General features: G+C 34.9%; 1 protein-coding gene across 2 annotated transcripts in view; it reads right to left on the reverse strand.

The window, feature by feature from the left end:
- Positions 1-17,964, reverse strand: part of ZNF385B (zinc finger protein 385B) — a 334,017-nt gene that overhangs the window by 60,991 nt on the left and 255,062 nt on the right. For both annotated transcript variants that reach the window (XM_082629827.1, XM_082629828.1), the window contains one exon: positions 1,050-1,160. In XM_082629827.1, coding sequence (XP_082485953.1) covers positions 1,050-1,160 — 111 coding nt within the window. The remainder of the gene's footprint in view (positions 1-1,049; positions 1,161-17,964) is intronic.

The following is a 17,964-nucleotide window of genomic DNA, read 5'->3' on the forward strand; positions in this document are numbered from 1 at the left end:
AACAATAATGAGACTTTGAATGAATTGGCACTACATATTTCTCAATTTATTTAGGAACATTTTAACTCTTGAATAAGGAATTTGAGAAAGATTTTATCACGTGCCAAAAAAAGTCATTGGATTTTTGGTTGAAATTGCATTAAACATACTTTTATAAATCATGAAAAGCATATCTCCTCTTTTCCAATGACTATAATTTTCATTATGTTTCCTGTGTAGAATTATCAAAATATCGTTTAATGGATATTCAAACAAAGGTATTTATTATTTCAGTATTTCCAAAACTCATGAATCGTATAATATACTCTCGGCAAAGTGACTTCTACTGTGAAGTAACTTGGGAAATATCACATACAATATGCAGCCGCCAGATTCAGATTTGCATTGCTCATTGGCTTTACTTGGTCATTGGGTATTATAAATATTCTAATATTATTTATTTTGATTTTATGTTATTTTATTCTACATTTTAAAATCGACTTTCGTAAAATATTGATTTGTACCCTTTTCTTGCTATCATTTTTCTTAACAGGATGGTTATGCTTGCCAGATAAAATAATTTACAAAGCTTTCCCTGTATTTCCATAGTCTGGGAAAATATAAATTGTATAATAAATTATTCTCTCAGGTATTTAATATGATTTGGCACACATACATATAACGTGACACTTGTTATCAAGAGTAATAACAATGGTTTTCTTCAACATTCATTGCATTTTTTCATATTTTCATTGCATTTTAAATGTTTAAGAATATTTTCTGCTATTCAAGTATTTTTGAAAAGTAAATATAACTGGTGGGATTAAGTGTAAAATGGTATAGGTGAGACATTACATAGAGAAATCCTTGATTTTTGACATTAGCCACTCTGTTGTTCAAGCTTCTAATGTTGAATCCAAATCCCTTGAAAATCTAGCACACTGAAATAAGTGGGCCATTAATTGGAGGGGCTGCTAGAGAGTATGTATATACGAAGAGATGTACATATTCAGAACAATCAGACTTAGAGCTTGACAGACTACAGAGCACAATGAAAAGGTGATACTCACATCCGAGTTAAAGCGAAGCTGACAGACATTACAAGAAATAACTTGTTTCTTCTTTGGGGGAATGGACACTCCAAATGTGTGGTTAATGACTGCTTTTTGCACAGGATCCATCTAAAGAGCAAATGACAAAATAGTCAATTTATAACTTCAAAGGATAGATAATAGTGTGCGCAAGTAAAAGTAGCTGTATTATTCCTTAACGTTTTAACTTTTAGTTCCCAAACAAGGATAATAAAGACTCTCATTCGATAGTAATGTACTTATTTCCAGGAATTAAAAATAGAAACAAAAAAATTGGTTTGAAATCGTAACACAAAAAAATCACAGGAGAATCACAACATTTCAAGAAATCTTATATCTATATAAGAAAACTTGAAAAACCTTAAAAGAATCATAGAACAAGAAAACTTAAGATCTAAAGATCAGGGTTAAAATTAACTTGTTAATGTTTTCCCTATGTGAGGTAATAATACTTAAGATGGTCTGAAATGATTTCAATGACGACTGTTACAGATGTATTTAAGTTTCTTAGTTTTTTATTTGTGGCAAAGTCATAAATGACAGGCTTTATCACAGCACAGAAAATGTTGACCTTTATTTTAAAATAATTTGTTATTGTTCATGTACTCTAGATATTCATTCTACTGGAAATGCATGTCACTCAAATGCCTATAACAGATTGGTTAATATGCAACCCCTGCTTAAATATTGATCAAGTAAAGTTCTGACTTATAACCTGTGACTTTCTCTCTTTGGTTTGCATTTACCATAAACAGGCAGAGAAATATACAGTGATACCATAGAAAAAGTATGCCACAAAGCCATGAAAGTATTTGGAAAAAGAAAGAACACTATCTGCAGAGCCTATAAAAAGAGATACACAGCAGTGATTCTCTTGTGTACTCCAGATAATAATCTCCAGCATTAATGTCAGACAACTGGCAGTTCAAAAAACAATGACGAACAAAGCATAAGTTATAAACAGATGTAACATGAACAAGGATAGATCCATAGACACCATTGTCTAGGAAATCTCCAGAGGTTAGAACTTAGGACTGGATTAGTTGATGATATTTGGTAGAGAGGGGAAATGAATACTATCCCTGATGAGGCATATGAATCAACAAAGTGCAAAATCAGCAGTTAGAAGAACTTAAATACATTAGAAAGGAGGGTGGATTACAGAATTATTGAACAGTAAAGTAGCCTTTTTTTTTTTTTTTTTTTTTGCTACAAGTTTAAGTGAGATGACAGGACAGTGTATTCCCACTATAAAGAAAAGTTATGTGGTTTGGAACGCTTAAAAAAGTCAAAGGGGAGTTTTCTGGAGTGATAGAACTATTTTATATCTTGACTGTAGTGGTGGTTACACAAACTTATACATGTGTTGAAATTCACAGAACTAGGCACATTCCCAAAAAGTCAATTTTATGTATGATAACTTAAAAAGTGAAAAAGAAAAAACTGTTAAGAGTATTATGTTTAACTACTTTGGGATTGACATATATACACTACTATGTATAAAATACATAACTAATGAGAACCTACAGTATAGCACAGGGAACTCTATTCAGTGTTCTGTGGTGACTTACATAGGAAGGAAATCCAAAAAAGAGGGGATATATGTATACATATAGCTGATTCACTTTGCTGTACAGCAGAAACTAACCCAACATTGTAAAGCAACTATACTCCAAGAAAAATTTTTTTTAAATTTAACCACTAAATGTAAAATATTATTACTAGAAAATCTGGGGATTTGTTTTGCTCAAGGTTATAATTGATTGTATTAAATTTTATTAAATGAGAATTTTTTTTAAAAAGCCCTCTATGGGCAAAGAAAATCTCAAAAGATCAGAAAAAAAAACCTTAGTTCACTTTCTTACTAACAACTGCATACACTTAAAGTCTCATCCATTTGCAAAACATGAACCTGTACTTTCTGATCATTACTAGAGATGGCAAATCAGTTTGGACAGGCTTAAAAATAAAATAGTCTAACTATATTGGCAGGATGGAAAAACTATACTGTTTTGCAAAGTTAAAAAAATAAGAGCATTTTATTGAGATATTTTCTGTTCTCAGGCTCTAAAAAAATACATCTAGTGATGTGTGAACTATATAGGATAAAAGTATATGAATATTTCCTAATCATATTTTCTGCATGCCATTTTTATTATTTTTGCCATATCTATATACTATTGTATATGTTATTATTATTCACTTAACATTCTTTCTTTAAAGCAAGTTAAAAGACTTTTAAAAAACAGCAGCAATATGCATGAAAACATAGTTTTAATGTATATCCTTTCCTATTACTCATTTCAAAAGTATATTGAAAGTTACCATTAAAAACTAAAACTTCCATCATCCAAAATAAATGCACTATCCTAGTTATTCCCATACTGCAATATGGAAACATAGACAAAAATACATCTACAAAAATTTAGCTCCAAATTTTTAGTAAACAAAGATATCTGTTGAGAGCTCCAACACAACCCTTAGATATAAACATTCCCTTTACATTTTTGAAATTGTTAGCTGCCTACATAATTTTTCAAGTAACCCCTGATACAAATTTATCTACTCAAATCTCACATTTGTACCCTAACAGCCTGAAAATACTGTTTATGTTCCCAAGGCTGAGCATTCTCTTCCTGAAAGGTGAGTTGTGGCTAAGCACCCCCAATACTAAGGCAGGCAAGTTCCCAGCCATCTGCTCCATGAAAAGCAAACTAAGGAGGTTCCTTCAAGAAACTCTTAACTAAACTCGACTTCTCTACTTTACACATATAATCCTACTTGTCCTCATAAAATACAGTCCTTTTACCTCCTTCCTTGTCACCTGTCATTAACTCCTGCTGCCATTATATCCTTTGAATGACTTACCACTAATCATATGAAAATTTTACCTTCCATGTTTCTCACTGGGAACAAATTTTTCTATTTTCCACGTGATTCTCTATTTTGTTATAGGTATTTCAAGAAAAGATCTACTTTTTTCTAAATCTTGTTTATCTTTCTCTGTTTATCATAGAATTATATAATTATACTTCTTATTCAAATGTCACTTGGGAGAACATGATTTAGTTGAAAGAAGACTTTAAATGGTATAAGAAAGAATGCTCCATTGGCCAATTCTTCTGGTATCTTGAAACAGACACTGCCCAGCTGATGTTTTGAGTATATGCCATCTGATGCAGTAACTACAAATACCTGGGTCATTTCAGTGGGGTCCATAATTAGCAATAACATAGAAAAGGCTTTCAGATCTTTCCCTTTTTTAAAAGTATAAAGTAGTAAAATCCTGAATTTTTTTCTTGTAGCATTCCTACAATACTCTAAGAATTAGATAAAAATAATAAATATGATGTTAATTTATATTAACTTAAATTTTTTCCTCCACTAATGCAAAATCAGTTTTCTCTAATCATAATGAGATATGTATAACTAAATCAATGGCAAGTCTTTTATTCAATCACCAATTTTCAGGATAAATAAAAAAATCAAGATGAATAAAAACATTCTCATAAACTCTAAAATGTGATAAATACATGTGATTCAATTTAGTATAGTCAAAACTATATATCTATACCATAATGATTTCATATGTAGAGTACTCAGCAAAATTATTGGAGGTACTACAATTATACAACAAACTCTTGAAGTTTTAAAGATTTTAATAAAGATGTTTGAAGTGTTTTTAAACATCTTTATTAAAATGTTTATATCACTTTTAAATGAACAATTGCCTTGTTAAATACTTAGATTAGGTCATACTAGTTCACACTGCACAAGAAAGCTGTCTGTGGATTGAGAAGATTGTTTCACTGGTAAACAACGCTAAAAAAAGTTTTTTTTTTCAGGAAAAAACCCCTACCACATAGCTCTAGCTACCAATATTCCTTACCTGGCAGAATTTATTGGTCCCAAATAAGCCTCTTCTTTTCTAAAAAAGTAAAAGTCAGAAGTAGTCATCTGGAATTTTGAGGCTAGCAAGCACATTCACACAAAATTTTTAAAAATCCATTTTCTTTGCTCATCTCTGATTAAAAAGCCTGAAATGATTACTAACTAAAAAGCAGCAAGAGTTAACACTTTCCACTTTTGCTAATGAAAGTCATGTAGAAATGAAAAACAAAACCTATTAGTGCAATTAACTGGTAGGTCATAAAAATGAAAGATGGGGTTGTGGCTTTTACCAGGAATTGAGGAGATGATTGGAGGCTACGTATGGACAAATTAACTATTCTATTACAGTACTTATAAAAGGAATTAGTGAAGGTGGCCTTATCACACCATCTATTATATTTTCAATATCAAAATAAGAACAGATAACTTGATGTATTCACCAAGTTTATGGAACTACAAATCTGTGTGAGTTTTTTTTTAAAGATCTACTTTCACTGAGTATTCCAAAAAGCAATTTATATCCACACAGAGTAAGCAATCATATAAAAACACATGCAGTTGCAAAAAAAACCTAGCCACGGGGAAAAGAAACACAGTGCAGCACTTCACTAAAGTCAGGATGAAAGACTATGGGCGGGCAGAGAATCTAAGGTAGGGACTACATGATCAAATGATAGTACTAGATGACATTTATATTTGAGATAACTTTCCTAGATGGAATTTTAGGCAAAGAAAATAAAATTACAAACCTTTCAACTATCTCAATAATTTTCAAGGGGATGAAGTTCGAATTGTATTCTTGTAAGAGTCTTACAATGACTTCACTACCCATCCAGTGGGGCTGGGTGTGGGAGTAAACCAAGCACCACCCAATTAAAAAGCAAAAAAGACTGCTCAAGAATTATACACATCTTTCTTATATGTGGCTGGGTATCCATAATATTCTTAAAGATGAGGACATTTCATCTTAAACTTAGCTATCTGCTTTAACCAACATTCTAAAAAGCATTTGGTCACCACTTATACAATATAGTAGGCAATACTAGCTTTTCTACTAAACAGAAGTAGAAACAAGGTTTTTGACTTTAAAAAGTTAAAGATCAATCATGCAACAAACATTTCTGGAGGCCTAATATGTTTCAGACATTGTCCCAGATTAGATGGGGTAGGATGAGTCAAACACAAGAAAGGACATTATTGTAAAAGTTAAAAAGTGAAAAAGGATGGCGATTAAGCAAAACACTGAGGCACGAGAAGGCACATAAAGGTCTGTCCCCTCTTGCCCCACCCCTACTTTAGACTTTTCCCCCCTTTTCTGATTTTCTCACAATTCAAGCATCCAGGATCCTCCCTTTAACAGTGACATCAATGTGTTATCCTCCTGGGGTATTTGCCTTTTAATTCCTTTCTGTAGCTGTGTAATAAGAATAATAAACAACTTAATAAGAGCAGCTTAGATTTAGAGCTCTCACCACGTGCCAGGAACTATACTAAGGGATTATCTAGTGTACTCGCCACCATCACATGAGGCAGATACCATTTTTATCCTCCTTTTACAAATGAGGAATCCGAGGCTTTGAGAGGTTTAATAACTTCTCACCCTCAAGTTCGTAGGTCTGAAGCCAGGAGTCAAACTGAGGCGAGAGTCTCTCCCCCGACTCTTCCCTGCTAACGGACCACCAAGCAGGGATGCTGGGTTATCATGTGTGGCACTGCTGTAGAGTGTGAGAAATGGGAAGAAAGGAGGAGTGTTCCTAGAATTTCTGCAGCCTGGAGGGCAGCTGTCTAGTCAAGCTACACATAAGGCCTATTGGTGGCTTTTTTTTTTTAATGTATTTTTTTCTATTTCTATTTTTTTTAATTTATTTATTTTTGGCTGCGTTGGGTCTTCGTTGCTGCACCTGGGCTTTCTCTAGTTGCGGCAAGCGGGGGCTACTCTTCATTGCAGCACGCAGGCTTCTCATTGCGGTGGCTTCTCTTGTTGCGAAGCACAGGCTCTAGGCACGTGGGCTTCAGTAGTTGTGGCATGTGGGCTCAGTAGTTGTGGCACACGGGCTCTAGAGCGCAGGCTCAGTAGTTGTGGTGCACGGGCTTAGTTGCTCTGCAGCATGTGGGATCTTTCCGGGCCAGGGATTGAACCCATGCCCCTGCATTGGCAGGAGGATTCTCAACCACTGCGCCACCAGGGAAGCCCCTACTTGGTGTTTGAGTAAAAGTTTCCTGGAGAAGTGAGTCTCAGTTTTTCTCTTTCTGACCAATGTATGCCCTTCTTAAGATAAGCCCATTTCTTCTTGGGTTACTTCAGGAAAGCCATAAATAAAAATTGGGGCTGCCCTGTCCTCTTTCCCTGTTGTAACTGTTGGGCTAGCACACAGAAAAAAAAGAAAGTTCCAGGAATACTTAGAGATTACATGTAGCAGGTGATGGTCATCATTTGCACCTGTCCTTGATTTCTGCAAAGCAGATCTCAGCTACTAAATCCTTGTGACTTAGGGCTTTCTGGAAGTTTGGCAAAGCATCAGTTTTTTAAACTGCAATATTGTAAAATTACAGTAGTACAAAAAGAATGACTATTTTTTCATCCCCTCCTTTTTCATTGTTGGACTTATGGAAAAGAATGAGACAATAGGGTCTCATTAGAACTTCAAATATTCATGAAGTGACACCTTTAAAAGTGATAGCTTATGTCACTGAAGAGAAATATTTCTCTGAAGTTACTTCAAAAAAGTTTTGTCTTTTATATTTAAATACTCTGACCACATGCCTTTATTATTACTGTTTTACTTGTTTCCAATCCTTGAAAACTTAAATAGAAACAAAGAAGACACAACTGTTGCAAGACAAATTCCTTTTCTCAAAGATCAGGAAATACAAACAACTGCATATTGTTGGCAATGTTAGTTCAACCACACAACTGTACTGTTTTGGATTTCAAATCAGAAGTCTCAATAAAAATAAACCACATGAAATGTTACACTGGAGCCGCATGCTACTGTGAGACCTGCCTTTTTGCATCTGGAACGTGTAAAAGTTGAGATTTGTCATCCTGCCACTGCTTTTCCTACCCAGAGCATCCTGACAGGGGTCCACCAGAATGCCATCACTGTCACTGAAAGGAAGACAAGTGACATGCCACGTTCTCCACAGACTGTTGATTCAATCATGTGCCATATTTAGCTCTTTGCTAAAACCACACATTGGCTGTGACTTGCAAACAAAATCAGCCGTGCCCCTGTACCACAGGGATACCATTACTCCACCAGAAAGTTAACCAGAATTGGCATAAAGGCTAAAATAACATGCACTTTAGAAAATAATAGGTCACATTGATCTAAGTCTCAGATCCAATAAAGCTATTATTATTATTATTATTACTACTATTTTATCAAAATGTTGTAGACCTTTACATATTTTGAGGCTGGTTGACAATTAGAAGGATCTGATTGCTGCAGAAACTAAGTGGGATACCGGGATCCCTTTCCAGAGCCTCCCTTGTACTGGTCAAAAATCCCTGTAGAAAATATAAGTGGAGTCTGCCCAGAGATTTGAAGCAACCAAGCAGAGTAGAGCATAGGTTAGAATTTCATTTTTTTCTTTTCTTTCCTTTTTTTTTTCCCTTAAAATGAATTTAGAAAGTTTGATACCTTTCACTCAAATTCCATATTGCCAGGCCTTCTTTGAAAAGCTCTGGGATTCATCAAATAAGCGTTATATATTCCACTGACAAAAAGAATGACTAGAATAAGGAAAAAACACCCTGGGATCTATTTTGAAGATCTATTTTGAAAGGAAACTAAACTGCATTTTCCAGTAGTTTTTTGGGAGAAATTCCACCTTGGTTTCATTTCTAGAAGAATAAAAAAGAAACATACACAGAATGTTAGAGATGTGTGTTTCTGCCATAAAATAATGTCTTCTTTCTAGAGCCCTCTGATAATAAAAAGTGCAACCTTTTTAGAGATTATTTCATATCAACATAGACAGTTCTGTCCTTGGGAATTTTTGCTCCTTTCCAACACATCACACTTTTATAAATGTATAATTTTCAATTTGCACAAACACTGTATTTTATTGAAAATTGATTCATTTAATAATAGTTTATTAAATGGCTATCATGCACTGTTTTAGGAGCTGGACATACAGTAGAGAACAAGCCTTCAAAAATACAACATTCTAGTTGGGGAGACCTATATATGTATCCCCTGCTTTTTCAAAGTCTGCTTTACGCCACTTGGTTTTATGGAAGACCTACATTAGTACCTGTTTTCACTAACTGAAAGAAATCCCAAGAGAATTTTTGCTTTTATGAAAAAAGTTGAAAAATGAAAATAGCGTTCAGCATTTCTTTTGTGCAAACCTTTATAGAGGCAGTGCGCATCTCAAGCAGTGACAGTGGCGCCACCAAGCTCCTTCCCAGGAAACTACACTGAGCATCTCAGGATCAAGCCGCCATAGCTTTGAACTGTGTGTGTGAGCATCTATTCTTTATCTGGATTTATTTTGTGCATCTATTAGCAAGACATATCCTAAACTAATTGCTTCTTCACTTTACAACATTTCTACTTAGGAAAGATGTCATAGGAATTCTCCATTTTGGGATAGTGGGGGAAACCTGTATATCTAAAGTTATAAATAAGGTATTTTCAGAGTGTTTTAAGTACTATGAAAAAAATAAAACAGGAGAATGGGAAAGAAACACAATTTTACCAAGGACAATTCCTAAAAACATTTTCGTTGTCTTGATACAACTTTGATTCTGATACTTTCACATGTAAAACCATACTAGGTATGTAAAGATAAGGACATTATCCCATGATTTAGATAGTTGATACAGAATTCGGAATCATATCACTGGTAAAAACTGTAAAGGGCATGCTCTTCGGCTTTCAAAGCCATCTATGAGATCTCCACAGAGGATTTTCTTCAACTACCACGTCCCAAGACAACAACTGGGACACCACTTACAGCCACCACTATCATCATGTCCTTAAAGAGAACGGGAAACTAAAGTGATCTGTTTTGGAAGTTCTCTAAGGATGAGTGCTTAGCGCTAGATGCATCTTACCTGGAGACCTTCCTAGTGGGTTTCTGGTACAATGTAGTTGGCCTGGTAGTTTTTAGTGAATAACCAAAATACCCATGAGTTACTTCTCTGTTTTTTAAATAAGTACATATTTTGGCTAAGCTCTAGCATTTTTTGGTGAAGATATCATATGAAAATAATGTTTTTCACTTTTAACACTTTTAGAACTTTAAAGAGTTACCAAATGGTACAAGCAAAAAAGCTGAAAGGAAAGCAGGGGGTGGTTTCACCATCCCCCCCTCTTTAGTGGAAAACCAGCTTAACACTTTGATGGATAATTTTTAAATTTTTCTAAGTAGAAGAAATAAATTTTAAGTTCTTTTTCAGACAGTAGTTATTTTGTTAATGGGAGGTGCCCTAAGATTACACCCACGCACCTTACTGAAGCCAAATGTCTAACTCTGACAGTAGATCCTTGTATGTAATCATATGGTCAGTGCAAATGTAAAATGTTCCATTTTCCTGGCTGGCTCTACATGCCTGGTGATTTTCCATGCTGCCAGGGATCAAGAGTGATGCAGCAAAGCTGTAGTTATGCCGCTGGGTAATTTGAGAAGCCACATCAAAGAGCATTTCACAGAGTTCAGTTTAACAAATAAGACTTTCAGCTTACGTCTGCAATGGGTATGAGACTTAATTGAAGGTTCACTCATACCTTACTACACGGACACACACATACCCAGCAACATTTTGGGTGTTGATATTCCTATTGAAACATTAGATGAGTAAACTTAAGGATTGAAATTCAGTAGCATATGTAACCATATTCAGGTTAAAAATGTATTTTGGAAGGTCTAATTGGTTAATATGCGTTTTTAAAAATTAATTAATTAGTTTTTACTTTTGGCTGTGTTGGGTCTTCGTTTCTGTGTGAGGGCTTTCTCTAGTTGCGGCAAGCGGGGGCCACTCTTCATCGTGGTGCATGGGCCTCTCACTATCGTGGCCTCTCTTGTTGCGGAGCACAGGCTCCAGACGCGCAGCTCAGTAGTTGTGGCTCACTGGCCTAGTTGCTCCGCAGCATGTGGGATCTTCCCAGACCAGGGCTTGAACCTGTGTCCCCTGCATTGGCAGGCTGATTCTCAACCACTGGGCCACCAGGGAAGCCCAATATGATGTATTAAGGGAGCCCAGACTATGCTCAATTCCAATTCAGGTGCTCATTTCAATGTAGGGAAAAGGCATTAAGGTATGAGCTAAACTATATCTCCTAAGGAAATCCAGTCCTTTTCTTTCTTTGTTTTCATTCTTGAACAAGAAATGCTTAGATATGACTGGAAACCATGAGGAAAGAGAGGTGTTTTTCCATCAGGATACAAAGAAAGTTCTTGAAAGGGTTTTCATTTTATGTTTACTATTTGATGTTCCTATAACTAAAATAATTTTTGGCCAATGCATGCATACAGATTTGAAAGATCAGTAACAACTGTCAAAGGCAAGGTAACAAAAAGTTTCTATGAAATTATTAGATGCACTTTTGAGAGAATATGAGAAAAGTTACAAAATTTTTAAGAAAGATGAAAAACTACCTGGAAGAGAATTAATAAGAATTTAGCTCTATTCTGAATTTTAATAGCATAGAAGAAGAAATGAAATGATGACAAATACTATTAGTAATTTTTTTCTGTGGAAAAGTTATTACCTTCAAAGTATTTACACTTTATATTTCTCAATGAGGTATATTCATATTTCAAAAAACAAAGAGCCCAAGGCGTACATAGTTGACAATAAACTCTCTCATCCAAAGAAAAACACTATTCAGAGTGATGAGAACAGGAACTGGATTCACCAAGAGAATCTAAAATAAATGAGTCAGGTGTTACCTATGTTTTATTCAGTATTTTGTTTCCTCAGGGTGAAATAAAAATAAAACAAGAAATAAACCATTTCAGGAATATGGACTGAAGTATAGGTTTTCAATAGATGTGCAAAATACTAAACAAGATAGAGATTCATTTGAGGATAGCTTATGAGAACTGATTCTTCTATAGGACATTGAAAGAAGACACACATCCTGAGGTTTGGAAGGATAGGCTAGTATCTTATATAGAACACAGTCACCTACTTCTTGGCCTTTCCTGTTTTTCTTTTTAAAATAGTGGCTTGAAAACAACCCCCAAACTTGGTTCTAGGATTAAATTTCCATAACAAAATTCAGAGCCAGAAATAAGTTTGAGAAATATCTTTAAAAAAAACTAGAACTTTTTGTTATTTAGGAGGAAAAAAAAGGCATACAAATAACCAAAGACTACTTGCTGATGCTTATGAATGTAGTTTTTAAAAATTATTGGTGCTAAATCTCAAAATCTAAGTAGTGATAAATTTTCCTATTTTCTGGGAAATGGGCTAAAAAAAAATGTTACAAGGGCTTTCTAAGAGACTAGAGAAGTAATGAGCTTTCTAGATTTAAAAATCAATACACCTGCTGAACAGCCAAATGCATTAACTGACATCCTTTCAAAACCATTCTGTCAAAGCTAAGTTTGAAAGGCTGTTCAGTAACTAATCAGATATATCCTGATGCTGAGGCAAAACAGGTCTGTGACACAAATTGAAAAGGCTTAAGATGAAAAGAAAACCCCACTAGGCGGGAAGAATTGCAAAATTGGAAATCTGGACCTATTTGGATATATTCTTCATGCTGTAAAGCAAAGTAGAAATGAAGTGTTTTTTCCTGAAACAGAGAACAACACATTCCTTAGTCTGGCACTCAGAAGAAACCTGACAGGTGAGGACTAAAAGGCTCAGTGCAAGGTGACAAATCTGGAATGCTCCAATAATAAGCATTGTGGGCTCTCCCATGCCACACTGTCATGACACAGCGGTACAATGTCAGAGATCGTCTACATTTTCAAACTGTTTTTTATTTGTTTTGAATTTTAGAACCTTCCCCCCAACTCTACCCCCAAACAGAATCTTAACTGGAAATTCAATATAATAAAACGCTGAAAACAGGTCTGGTTAAAACACGTAGGTCAGGTCCCAGTCTCACCAGCCTGATTTTAGTCCAACTTCCTCACATGAAAGTAAGAAAAGATACGGAGAATTTTAGTAACTTGCTTGAGCCTCTTCAGCTAAGACCAGAACCCAGATCTCCTGCTATGGTTGCCAGATTGGCAAATAAAAATCTTTTTTTTTTAACATAAATGCGTCAAATATTACATAGGCTATTCTTGTAATAAAACTGATTTGTTGTTTATCTGAAATTCAACTTTAACTGGGCATCTTGCATTTTATCTGTGCCCTTCCCCCATCCCCATTCAACGATGTCACTTCTCTCCCAACGTTGATTCTACTGGTCCTCCTTTTTCTTGCAGGCTTACCTGTCACACTTAACATTTTAGGACTTTAATTAGGAAAGTGGTCCCTGAGTGGTTTTGCGGACAGGTGATATCAAAACCATTTTATGTTATATATTCACCTTGCTATTGCCTTTTTGTATGGATGTATATGTGTATACATATCAACTCTTCTCAGCAAAAAAACATTTTTGGTTCAACTCTGCATTTTTATTATACAAAATATACTATACTTGTAAAATAAAATAAAGAGCTTTAATAAAGTGCCTTCCTCTGCTCTCTGGGGTGAGAACTACTTTATTGAATAAGGCACTGTTAATGGTACAGCTTGACATTTAACATTTATTCATTTGATTTATAATTATTTTTACATGATTGCAAGGAGGCTATAGTTCAAACCAAAAATAGTTTAAACTGAATTGCTTTCCTCTCTTTTGAATTTGTAAGGAAATCTAGTCACTTCTGGGTAAAACTGTTTTATCTACCAAACTTATTTCAAATATACACAAAGCCCTTTCTGTTCCTGTATGTTCTGAGTAAAGCAATATATATATATGAGAAAAGTGAATATAGCAAATGAAATCATAAAGTTAAAAATGTGCCCAGTTTGCTTATATTTTGGCCACAGATTTGGCATTAATATTTCCTAATCAAACAATGGAGAAAAACCTACATGAATCACGTAGCAAGTTGTCATGAAACACAAAATCCCTTCATGAAGTCTCATGAAGCAAAAATCATTTGTATTTATAATCTACCTACTTCCTTTGAAGACTTTCAGAAACATTTCTGAATTATTCTGTTTTCCATTCTAAAATTCTACCTCAGGATGCTGGTTTCAAAGTCTTCCCAATGCTCATTTGAAAATTTTTATTCACCCTTCTCTCTCCCCCAACACCTAACACTTACTAAAATGGGACAAATACTTATATCTAACAGCATGAGAAGCTGATATGTCACTTTATTTAAAGGATAATTAGTCAGGAATCACCAAATTTCTGCCTCTCAACAGAACAATATCACAATAACAATTGTTGGCAGTTATCAAACCACTGAAGTCCGAGTGGCCTCCTGAAGCTGGGGTTAAAAGCTGACCTCTGGAAATCAATCATGTTCTCGGCAGAGAAGAATATTTCAGTGATATGAAAGCTGAAATGGAGACTATAATCTTTTCTGATTACCCTCGAGGCTGAAGCAAATGCAAAAAGGGAAGTCTATGAATTGCTGATAATTTCCTTTGATGACCGATTCCCAGGAAATTCTGATATTACTCTTGCTCTGTAACAAAAATGATGGTTCCCCAGAAGTGCAGCTTCAAAGAACTCCACATCTGGGTGTCATAATTCTTCTTCAGAAGCTATTCACCCATTAAAGGGGCCGGGCCTGTGAGGTGGCAGCTCTCCCTCAGAAGACAATGGAAGGTCTGATTGCACAAGGATTGATGAGCTATGTGCCACAGGCTCTTTCTAGAAAGTTCTTTTATGAAGGAACTAATTTAAAATGTATCTGTTTTAAACCTTTTTTCCCCCCACAGAAGTCTAAAGATTGATTACTTCTCTGCTGTTCCTAATAGCTATGGAACTATGAATATCTTGGCTTGTATATTTTTAAAGTTTTACTTAGGCTGATGTTTGTATTCTAATAAAAAATAGTTTTCATACATATGTACATATTGTTAAGGTCTATTTAATATTTGGGGATAGACTATAAAACTACTAATCTTTTTTCAGGAAGCATTGAATCTACAGTTAGATGTCACACCGAATTTACAGTTAGGTGTTACTGCACAGGTTAAGTGGGTTTTTCTTGTATGATTGGCAATTTAAGTTCAGAAAAAAAGAAGGAGGTAGGGTGAAGAGAGATCTGTAACAGTCAAAAGTCTAAAGAATTTTTAGAATAGATTTCCCTTATCAGTACATGAAGGATAAATGAATATGCTGACTACTTTGAGTTTAAAATATTTTTTTAATTGCCATTTTAACTAATGTCAGTTTGATTAACAAATAACATGAGAATAAAGGTTCTATGTTTGGAAGTCAACGGTGTTTTAAAAATATAGCAGAACACATCTTTGTGTCTTAGGTGTCAATGACAATGTGTCATTGGTACACAGCTTTCCGGTTCAAAATACCTTTATACATAGCCTTCAAAGTCTAAATATTATTGAAAGTAAATGGTGAAAAAAGGAATCCAAACAAACCAGTTATGGTTATTCCCAACCTCCACTCAATATACCCTCTCCCCAACCCTGCTCAAGATTCATTATCCCTCTGTATTGTTTTCAGGCAGTCAGGTGATTCTGATCTTTAGGTATGCACTACTATTATCTCATTCAAGGTAACACAAATTGAGCACCTGCTTAGCACCAGACATGACTTCTTTAAACTGACTGTAAATTTCTTAAACTCAAGAACGAGGTCTTGGCCGTAACCTTAGCATCTACCTTGATTAGGATTGCTCTAATGCACAACGCCAGCCCCAGTGATAAACATAACTTGGTTTACTTAAGGTAATTGGTTAGGAAGATGAGATCAAAGAGGTAGAAATATTAATAAAAATATTAATATTATTTATAAGAATAGAGCTTTTCTGTTTAGGAATCGTTTCATAAACATTATCTCATTTGAAATTCATGGGTATTTTAAATTATTAAAAATAGGATGGTGATATGTTATATTGTTTTTTTCACAGATACTAAATTCTAGAAATTTTCTAAATATTCAGTCATATCCTTAATTCTCCATAACCATAATAAACTCAAATTTTCATGATGTAGTAATATAGACTAGGAAGGTATCACCCTAGTTTTAAAATGAGGAAAGTGGAGCTAAGTGATTTTCTCAAGACCAAAGAAAACGAGTCCAGCTGTAGTCTTCTGACTCTCGTCAAGTGCTCTTCCCCATGTAATGAAGTAGGTGGCTCTTCCCTCTTCTCCCTTCCCCTCAGGTTCCTGCTTCCCAGGATGGTATGAAGCAGAGTGCAGGCCAGATAGGACTGTTAGAGGCTTACTTTGGAACAAGTCAAGCAGCCTTATTTCTCAGATCAAAGGGAACGCTCCAAGTGGCTTTTTGGGAGGAAGTTGTGTATAACTGATGAATGAGTGACTGACTGACTGAATGAATGCCACCACCCCCTTTAGAAGGTAAGTACTTCAAAAGTTGAAACTTAAGTATATACCATGTGATAGTGACTATTGGTAATCATTTTTAGCATCTAATAGCTTCAGCTCATTTTGGGAAATGGAAATTTTGTGGGTTTGATTATTATGACAATGAACCATTTTACACATAGACCCAGACTAATTGTTGTTTTAATTGTTGGAGACTTTCTGCACATTTCTAATTATTTGTGAATCATAAGCCTGTGAAAGAGATCACATATATTTCTTACTACACCTCTCAGATCTTCACTTGGCTCTAGAAACTGTTCATAATAAGAAAAAACAAATATGAGACTGACAAGACAAATCTATCTTCTAAATAGAATATAGTGCAAAGCCTGATATTAGGAGCCACAGTGATTTATTGGGTAGTTAAGAAAATATGCCCCACACGAATAACCTGTGAGAAATACACACATTTAAATTCAGGATACAGTAGGGTGGAGACCAGCTCTTGCTTGTCTGATATTTAGCTTTTTTTTCCCTTTTCAGTGGCAGAGCTGTCTATTGGAAGAAATGAGAAGACTGGATTATATTCTACAACCTTCTGATCTGCAAAAAGCGTACAACAATGACACATGTAGCATATTTCATACGTGGATGTGTTGAAAGAATTAATTGTAGAATGTCTTTAAAATATGCTAAAGCCCTCTGATACTAGAATTCCATGAAAATAAGGTATTATTCATATAAATTATGTTCTTTCATATTATCGCAAGCATCAGAACATAAAAAGGAAGGTAAGAAAACCTAAATTGACAGCTAAATCTGTGAAAAAAAGTATTTTTCCAAGATCCCTACTGAGCTCTGCAAAGATGTTGAAACTTCACAGATTTGCTAAATAGCACTCCAATTCATCTTTAGCACCCTCAATGGCAATTATAAAAATAAAGGAACTGGAATATTCCAAAACGTTTTTCTCTCCCCAAAAGAGATTTGAGACCTAATTTTGAATACAAGAATCTAGAGGGAGTAAAAAAAAAAATGGTCTGTGCTATTGGATGGGTTCCCAAGCTTTGATAAAGGTTTCTCAGGGAACACTACCATCAATTAATGTTTATAGAGCAACCAATTTAGAAATACCTTTTCTGGGCTGGAGGGAATGTTTTGTACAATAATATTTTGCCACATTTTATATTTATTAAGCTCTCCTACTTTACCACAGGCATAAAGAGCCTTGGTCACTGAGAGAAGCTAAGAACAAGGTTGTTGTTGGTTTCTTCTTCCTTTAATTAACTGGAGATTTGTTAAGAATAAGATACATTTTTAAAGAAGAGGGCCTGACACACACTTTTTCCAAGTTGACTCTACTCTTAAAAAATGCTGACCTGGGACAGCGCCAAGACTGAAGACCTGTCTTGCCAGAATATCTGATGTGGCCTCCAAGTACACATAATCCTTGAAACTCTAGCACTGAAGATGAGGTCCCAGAGCCATGTGAGGTTAAGACTAGGACGATGAAAG

Source organism: Mesoplodon mirus (genome assembly GCF_964341445.2).
Source record: "Mesoplodon mirus genome assembly, chromosome: 8".
Classification (NCBI taxonomy): Eukaryota; Metazoa; Chordata; class Mammalia; order Artiodactyla; family Ziphiidae; genus Mesoplodon; species Mesoplodon mirus.